The following is a 9,795-nucleotide window of genomic DNA, read 5'->3' on the forward strand; positions in this document are numbered from 1 at the left end:
TCCCCCTTAATTAGATTTTGCTATGTTTTTTTTCTTCTTCAATATGAACATTTTAAAATCCAGATAACTCATAACAATAACTTTTTCATTATTTTTATTTTTTTTTCTCAATGTTTTTCTTAAAAAAACAGAATCAATTCCACGTATTTTATTTAACAAGAGGTTCCATTTTTTGTTTTTCAAGCACCATTAAGATTTTTTACTGTCGAATCTAATTTTATCTAGAACAGTTTTTTTTTTCTATTTTGTTAAATTATCTCTAAATTAGATCTTGCAGATACATTACAATACAATATACATACCTATATGTATGTATTCGATTACTTATTTTGTCAGGAGGATACGAAAAAAAATTCTTTACCTAATTAGGAAAAAAGTGGTAAAATAAGAAGAAAAAAAAAGAGAACTCAGTAAAGTACATATAATACATTTTATGTATTATATATGTATGAAGTACTAATTTTATTTTGACAATGGATGCGAAAAAAATACGTATATTATATACCTAATGCTTTTATTAAAAACGTATTTCGATTCGACATGTATTTCATTTGACTGCCAATTCCCTATATTTGAAATTTGAAGAAGAATTTCAGTTTTTAATGCACAGTTGTGATTTTTACAATCGAATCTTACTTAATCTAGAAGGTTTTTTTTTCTATGTTTTCGTTTAAATTGCCGCTTGATTGGACCTCGATATGTTTTCTTTCTTCATCCTCAGAGTCCAGATATTCCAACAATTATATTTGTTTCCTCTGTTCCTAAATATAACTTTTTTTTTCTTTTTTCTTATTTATTTCTCAAGCACGCAATGTAACTCTAAAACGAGGTTTTGTTTCTGGAAGCAATATTTGATGAGTAAATATTTCCTATAAAATCCCCGTAAATTTAGTTAGGTGCACATAAGATTTGTTTTTTAAATATTTTTGGTACTCTTCAATACCGTAATAACATTTATAAACAATAGTTAAACATATGAACGTATAAAGGCATGCATTTCAAATAAGGACAGAATGCACCCATTGACGCTATTCCACAACACCATTATGGACGGACGGCTTCAATAGAGGGACTGGCCCAGGGCTGTTAGTAGTGTGGTAGTTAGATTATCACCAGGCAACCTCTTAAGCTGTTAGCCCAATAATGTTCCCTCCGAGTTGTGTAAGTATCTACTCTATCTATTTATAGTCGGAAATGTGTAATAATAATCTTTAATGAGCAGACTATATCAAATTATAACAATAATAATAATTACGTTGGAATAATTAGCCAATAATCTACTAATTGATAATGTAATGTTATATTGCGATATATTCCTCAAAGGATCAGTGTAAGGACTTCTGCTGAGTGTGTCAGAATATAGTACAAGAACCTCGTAGAAAAAAAGAAGTCAGTTATTTCGACTCATTTTTTTATTACTTTAATGAAAACTAGGTATAATTACATCAAGATTGAACAGAGTAATGTTCAATGCATGCTAAAACATGTCAGTACGTTAAAAAAATAAATAATCTATTTACTTACCATAAGTAGTGTTTTTTTGGGAGATACCCTACAGTAGCGTACACAGGATTTCAGTTAGAGTCGATTCATCTGAGAAATTTATTTGTCAGAAACACACCCTACCAGAGGATATACATAGTAAATTTTCTATCTCAAAATATATCATATTACGCAAAATATTCGGACCGAAAAAGGATGAATTAGCGGGAAAATTTAGAAGATTGCACAACGCTGAATTAAGGGACTTACACCCGGTAAATATAGTTCAAGCTATAGCATTGTGGCGTATAAGATGGGTATGTAAGGTTGTAGGGCTTAGTAACGAGCGGATCCATAAAATGTTAATAAACACCGAACCAACGGTTAAACGTCCGAGGGGTAGACCGAAACGTAGATGGGAAGATTGCGTTAAAACAGATTTAGTGGAATTGGGTTCGGAGGTGCATCAATGGATGCATGTAGAGAGCGATTGGTGGTATCGGCATCGAACCTTAGGGTTCGTTAGGCCTTTATTATTATTATATATTATGAAATAATATAAGAATAGGTTTGTATAATTTTATTTTAGTGCAAGTACTTTGTAATTTTGGAAATAGTCCGACCCTTCCCTCCCCTGTGTTCCTTGAAAAAAAAAATGAATTCGTCCACTTTTGCAACACTGTTTTCTGAGTGTGTGTTTGTTATAAAATCGTGTAAATGCAGGTCAAACCAAATCGGACAAAACATCGATCTATTAAGCCTAATTTGTTAGGACTTATTTTGATTCTTCAGTTGATAAACCATTCTTCGATGGATGTTATGTGTGACTGCAGTTTATGAGTCATTGTTACAGACAGTGCAAATGTGTCATCAGCGTATGTTAGGACTGCATTAGGGTGGGTTGGGATGTCAGCTATATAAACCGATGGACCTAGGATAGTGCAGGTTAGGTCATAATTTACTTAGAGGTAGGAACAGATTAATATGGTGTATTAAATTAAAAAATCAATCAAAAAATTAATTTCATTAAAATTGAAATTAATTCCCTTCTTCATTACTATGTTCTGTCATTGGTGATGATAATATAGTCATGCTTAACTGTGGTATTCAAAATATTTTTTCCTCAACTAAGCAATGCAAAATGCTTTCACTCATAACCAAAATATTTATAAAATTTTCTATTGAATTCCTTTGTTCATTTAGTTCAAGATCCCAAGAGGAGCAAAAAATCTGTTAATGCACCCCAGTTTTTCATTATTATAATGAAAACTATGTATAATTAGAAGTCAAAATTGGTGAGTCTACCAAGTATAGATAGGGGGAATAGAAAATGTCAGCGGTTTCGAAACGTTAAAAAAAAATTACTTTTTCATTGAGGACTCTATATTTTTTAAATTATCAACAACACTAGAAAACCTAAGAGAACAACGTTTAAAGTAGAGTAAATTTGCTGAAATATATGCACAAATAGACATATTTACGTTCAATAGTTCGCAAGATATATCTTTTTAAATTGCAATATTTCATAAAAAATGTACTGAAAAATCAGTAGTTTGTAAATTTATTTTGAGAAATCTATATCTCAAAAACTATGCTTATTAGGACTCAAATTAAAGCTAGTTTAATTTATTATGCAGTAGTTCATGATGTTTATCTATGTAGGAGTAGTAGTTTCCATGGTATTTGCTAAAATAAATTGATTTGTTCGGACAATAAGTTTGATTTATGAAAAACTTCAGTTCATTATACTCATTAAATTTGACTAGTAATTATATATACTATTCATTAAAGTAATCAAAATTTGGGGTGAAATAACTGACTTTTTTCCACCCCGGTTCTAGTACTACTATGATTTATGGCGATGATATCCTGTAATCATGTCACTTCACCTACTAGCCAGGAAATCTTCTTCAACAAGGATTGTCGAGGCTTGATGCAGAGTATCTCATCTCTTAAATTGGTTTAGGACCTATTATACACAGTCACTTCGACCGTAATATTATAATAATAGTTTAATAATAATATAATAAGATATTCTAATCTCTCACGTTCCAATTATTAGGAAACATGAGCTTCGAAGTGAAAATTTAATTTATTTTTTACATTTTGAAGCAGCCGCCATTTTGTATTCTCCCTACCTATACTTGGCAGACTCATCAATTTTAACTAGCAATTATAAAAAGTTTTCATTATAGTAATAAAAAATTGGGGTGAAATAACTTTTTCTCTACCATACTTTTGTACTAATACGCCTTACAGAAAATCTTGTTCTATTATTTTTTAAAGTCTTTAAAATTTGCCAAAATTCAAGAACAAAATCAGATCTTAAGACTCTTTAAGATACAGTTCTTCACAAATAGGCTATGTTTCCAAGAAGTCAAATTTTAAAAATTGTCTCTTAGTGAAATTTGGTCAAAAAGTTTTGTTCTAGGAGAGGATTAATAAGAAATAACTGCCTTTTTTTCTCTCTGGCTCTTGTAGTATTAGGATTTACGGAACATGCATTGTCGAGCCCTTCTCATGTAGAGTATCTCATCTCTGAAATTGATCTAGGACCTATTATATACAGCCACTTCAACAGTAAAATTATAAAAATAGTTTAATAATAATAATATTATTATTAGATGTTCTAATCTCTCACGTTCCAATTATTAAGGAACATGATACCGCACCACCAACGATGTCTAAGTTGCATCTTAATAATTCGAGAAAATGTGATTCCGGCTTCAATGTGATTTGCTCATTTGCTCGATAAGAATCACAACCACCATTTATGGGATATTTAAACGTGTTTGGCCAAGTTCAATATAACAGCTTCAAATTATTCTAGAAAAAAAAATGTTCTTACAAGGATAATGCATTCACTGCTTCATTTCATCGGCACCAACAGTTTTGTTTTCATTTCTAAAGCAATATTAGAGCAAATATCGCTAAAATTTTGGGGTCTACTGTGTAAACGGACAACTCAACTAATGTGAAAAGCTTTTTTGTTTAATATAATGAACTTATTGATTTGATATTTTACAATATAAATTTTATTATTAACATAATAGAAGTGTATTTTTCGGCGCTGACGTCAGTTAAACTCAGACCTGCGACATAAAATAGGTTATGTTTTTTTATTTTTTTTTTTAATAATACTAATATATACATGATGATTAGATTAGATTATTGTTTTATTCTGGGCGATCGACGTCTTGGGTATTACGCCCTTTTACTTTATTTATCTTCTTGTCTTTGGCATTTGATATATGAATATTTTTAACATAGACGTTTTTCTTTAAGAGACGCTAGTTGATAATAGTAATTTATATTTTAGAATACAGTTGGGTTTCTTTCAGAACTTTTATGATTTTGTCTATGAAATCTGCTGAATCTTTTAGAGCCAATTCTCTTCATACGAGGTATTTCATTATTTTCGAAGGTTTTATGAAATGATATACATTTTTCAATTATATATTTTATGGATAACGGGGACTGTCAGGTTTGGCACTTAGTTTGGTCCTCTTTTGTGATTAAGTTGGTATGTTCTATTCTCGCTCGTGCAACAACCACTTCTCTCCTGTTTCCCCTTATGGCACTTGCCCACTTTTGTACGTTTTTTAAAAACATTTCTAAGCTTCTTAGTCAGTGGTACCTCAGCGCACATTGAATCCCGACTATGTTCCTCAAAAATGCCTTTACGTATTCCGGCTCGTAAATCTGAAGTCGTAGAGATTTCATTGTTGCTGCATCTTTAGTCACTGCCTCATTTCCAGGTACTCATGAGTTCCCTGGAGTTCAGAGAAAGGATACACTTTTTTTTATGAGGTTTTAACATGTCTGTATAATAGTGAATTTTGTCTACCGCGGGTCCGCTTTTACTGTAGTTTGATAGACTCTGGAGAGCAGCCATTGATGATATAATGTTTGTATTACATTAAGGCATTATGAAGACGAAACACCATTGCATTATTGTAACAAAAGGTTATTATTTAACAATAACAATACAACTTGATTGTTCGAAACAAACTATGAATTGTTAAATAATATCGTTAACTCAATCGAACTGAAATTCTTATATTACTTTGCATAATTATAGTAAATCACAATTTGTCCCCAATGGCCATCATAAGCTGTGTGATATTGATTTGTTCATAAGCAACTAAAAATCCATCAAGTAATCACAAAAAAAATAATATGTTAAGAAAAATTTAAATATGAACTAATGACCACGTATCGTCTACAGGAGAACTTATTGGAAGAAATTGAAAGACAGAAAGAACTCATCAGTCAACTAGAGGAGGCCCTTAAGGAAGCCAACACCAAGTTAGTCGAAGAATCCGAGAAGTCTTTTGAAGAAGGAGTCAAAATTGGAAGAAATGTAGCAGCCGTGGAAGAATTAGGTAATTAATCTGAAAATATATTTCATGATTTGTATCCCAAAATCTCCAATCCCATATCACAGCCCTCGAAGATTGGTGTCGTAATTGGAGGATTAAGATAAATTCCAACAAATCCCATCAAATCACCTTTACCCTTCGTCGTAAACCTACTGACTGCCCTACAGTTTCATTTAATGATGTTACTCTTACCCCTGTCGAACAGATCCGCTACCTTGGACTACATTTGGACAAGCGATTAACCCGGAATCCTCGCACCAGACTGAAAGACAGGAAACTGCACGTCGATTTCGACTATTACAACACTTACTAGACAAACGGTCTAAACTTCCAACACATTACAAAAGACTGATCTACATGACAATAATAAGGCCCATCTGGACATACGGAGTTGAGCTTTGGGGCTCCACTAAACCTTCGAATTCCTCTCGTATCCAATCTTTACAATCCAAAATCCTTCGTAAAATCCTCAATCCTCCTTACTTTGTCACAAATAAAGACCTTAATGTTCCCTATGTAACCGATCTAGCCCGAACCAGATATCACTCCTTCCATTATAAACTCTCTAACCACTCAAACCCCCTAGTTTCTAATCTTGCATCCTCAAAAAAAAAATTTCATGATTACGTTAGGAAGCGTTGTATTAAATTTCTTTGTCCCAAAATTCGCAAATTCAATTTAGTAATGGAAAAACAAATACAGGATATCATAGTCGATTTAATGCAAAATATTTAAATCTAGGAGCTGAAATACTTTTTCATGAATATTCCTGATGGTGTGGTATCCTTGGGAAAAGGCCTAAGCCGTTGTTGGATCTACACGTTTGTCACTAGCCGCAAATCCAACACTCGTACAAATGCGTGGTAAACAAAGGAAGCTATCCATACATTTATTTTAATTTTTTTGGCTATTACTTTTAGTATTCTATTTTCAGTACACTAAGAAACAAAATAAAGATAAGCGAAGAGAATGGAAATGTAAATATCAGCAATGTAGGTTGTTGATGATAAAGGTTCATATAAATAGTACAACATAACCTATAAATTCAACCTTCGATCAAGAATTTTTATCTCAAACTTTTTAATTTAATTACCTAGACATTTAATGTCATCATAAATATATAGATATATATTTGTGCTATGTTAAATTAAAAATAAACTGCTAAAGTTGATTAATGAGATTTGAGACAATGTATTTAGACCGAATCGATAGAATTATAAAAAAAAAAACAACCTTAAACAAGAGTTAATTATTGAATCCAAAAGTTTGAGAAAATTCCATAATTAAAAAATACTGAGAGCACAAATATTCATCTGTTAGTGAATAACACATCCATACACTTGTGCATGGACAAATTTACCATTATTTGACAACATGTACTACAAACATGTAGAGGCACCTTTAAATTTATAACAACAAAAGGGATCTAAGTTAGGGGAGGAGGTAATGACATAATTCGAAAACTCAAAAAGTTGGAAATTTAAGCATATTTTTATAAATGTTTAATGTTATTGCTCTACCTGTATTTAATTTTTATTGTATAGTAACCTATTTATTTTAATAATGAAGTGAAAAATATTTAACCTGAGCACACAAGGTAATTATTATTGAATAATTTCAATAATCTACCAATATGAAATAAGTTACAGCCGATTGACATTGACAGTGGACCCGGGAAAACATTTTTTGTATTTTATGAAGATTCATATTTAACAGTGTATGAGGGCACTGAAAAAGAATTTTTAAAAAATTTATTTATTGAAAGTTACATAAAAATACCGCTAGTAAATGTGATGTTTGATTAAAATGGTATGAAGCAGACATGTAGAGCAACTACCCATTGGTAACACTCTAATAACATTTTGGTAACACTCTAATAACATTTCTAAATTAGAGGGTCTCAAGGCCATCTTCTTTTCAGGCTTCTCAAAGGAATGGAAGAAGACATGAATCAGGGATGGGGAAAAGAACAAATCAAATTTACTTTTTCTGATAAAAAATATTTCCGGCTTACATCATAGGAAGTGATTTTTTTTTTTATAAATTTAATCTTAATTAAAAAAATTGACTATGTTTTTGTTATTCTACTTCCAAAAACAAATAGATTGGTACACTATTAACTTGTGATGCGATGTGTGATAGCCAAAAATATTCTAAAAATATGTTAAATTTTTTTCCCATGCTCATAGGGCGCATTGGCAAGGGTTCCAAGCCATATCAATAAGGCTATATGGGAGCAAAACCAGTTTCAAATAAAGACAAATTTCTCGAATGTTTTATTGTATTTCTCTGGTTCTAATTTATTTAGGAAGCTCTGATTTGTAACAGTTTGTGCACTTCAGAGGGTCCTGAGTGCTAAGGTAAGGTAGTACTAGCACTGGAAATGTAATATTTAATTGAAGTTATAGCATTAAGGTTATTAAAAAGGGAATGTAAAGTTCTCGGGCAGCATAAAGAATGGATCACTGTGCTCAGGGATAATAAATTTTCAACAGCTGCTTGTTGGAGTAGAAGAGGCCAATATGGAGATTTAGACCTTACAGAAAAGATACGGCAATTTTTACAGAAGAAATTCATACTTTCTGGTTGATTGTAAACGTATTATTACTATTATACACCATATAATTTCTTTTTGTTCACAGGAGTTTTAGAAGAACTAGAAATACTGAAACAAATCGAGTCGATGCTAGTGGGTGATGACTGCAAGAACCATAATAATGAGACAAAAGAAGAAAACAAAGCAATTGTAATAGAAATAAACTCAAATCAAGAATTATGACAGAAAAATTAATGTTGTTTAGTTTAGAAATTTTCAATTTTGTTTGCCTTTTTTTTTTTTTTAATAAATTTTCAATGACTGAATAAATAATATGTTGAATTTATGAAAGTATGAAAATAGATTTAGGAATAAGCATTCTCCATCTGTAATTATTGGTTCAGCCCTCTGGGGCCATAAAGGCAAACTACCTCGTTGATTTGTATCAAAACTAATACTCCAAGGTGTCCAGTAATGTAGCAAAAAAAAATGTAAGCATAATTCAAGGATTTCATGACTGTGTAATATAAGATTCAAAACGTTTTCCATCAATTTACTAGATATAATTTAAAAATAATTGAAACAATAAAATTTTTCTTTGGTGTGCTTCTTATAAAATATACTAGTCCAGCTTGAGAATAAATTTTAATGATTGTAATGGTTGAATCCTAGTTTCATTATGAAAAGTTGTAATTATACTTCTTGTACAGAAGGCTCTTAAAAACATAGACAAAAATAACAACTGCTAGAAAATATAGCTCCAAAACAATAAGTTAGAGTATAAATAATTTAAGTTCACGTCTATTAATAAATTACACCACAATTAATATTCAAAAAACATATTTTATGTAACAAAGCAAAACATATATATTATTTGCTTATCATTTATGGAATACAATGCCACTTGAATATATTTTGCTTTGGTATGACTCCAAAACACTTTATATTTTCCTCTATTACCATAAATTGTCAGGGCATGGGTGTATGAAACTTCATCGAATCAAAATGGTGAATGGTCAAGTGAAGGTCTAAGGATCGTCCTGAGGTGACCTGTGGTTAGTGCCTAATCTTAAAAAAGAATGGACAGTTATCTCAGAGGAAACCAACTGATGGATTTTTGCCTATCCAATTAATCGATTCTACGTATCTTGACACGGAAAACCTAAAAATTTGAGGGGAGGAGGGTGAACTCCATTTTTTTTTAGTCGCTTACAAAGGTTCATTATTGTGTATTTCTGTAATTCTGTAATTGTAATTTCTGTAATCATTTTATTTTTCGTCATATCTTTAATACTATTTCCTGTATACGCAACGTATTTGAAATCGTTTTAAAAAAGTCGTTACTTGGTCCACACAAGAGTGGGGAGATGTCCCCACTCTTACGCGTTTCCGGAC

At 31.3% G+C, this 9,795-nt stretch overlaps 1 protein-coding gene and 1 long non-coding RNA gene across 5 annotated transcripts in view; one reads left to right on the plus strand and one right to left on the minus strand.

Moving 5' to 3' along the window:
* The window catches only part of LOC106677128 (golgin subfamily A member 6-like protein 26), a 26,728-nt gene extending 17,100 nt beyond the window's left edge, over positions 1-9,628 (plus strand). For all 4 annotated transcript variants that reach the window (XR_001342550.2, XM_067051973.1, XM_014414843.2 and 1 more), the window contains 2 exons: positions 5,711-5,867; positions 8,507-9,628. Coding sequence is in view for 3 of the 4 variants with exons in the window: in XM_067051973.1 (XP_066908074.1) it covers positions 5,711-5,867; positions 8,507-8,643 (294 nt within the window). In the remaining variant the exon portion in view is untranslated. The remainder of the gene's footprint in view (positions 1-5,710; positions 5,868-8,506) is intronic.
* LOC136796895 (uncharacterized) overlaps positions 1-9,795 on the minus strand; it is a 29,131-nt gene that overhangs the window by 9,345 nt on the left and 9,991 nt on the right. The window lies entirely within an intron of this gene.

Source organism: Halyomorpha halys, unplaced genomic scaffold (assembly GCF_000696795.3).
Source record: "Halyomorpha halys isolate HHAL.00 unplaced genomic scaffold, Hhal_1.1 Scaffold88.1, whole genome shotgun sequence".
Classification (NCBI taxonomy): Eukaryota; Metazoa; Arthropoda; class Insecta; order Hemiptera; family Pentatomidae; genus Halyomorpha; species Halyomorpha halys.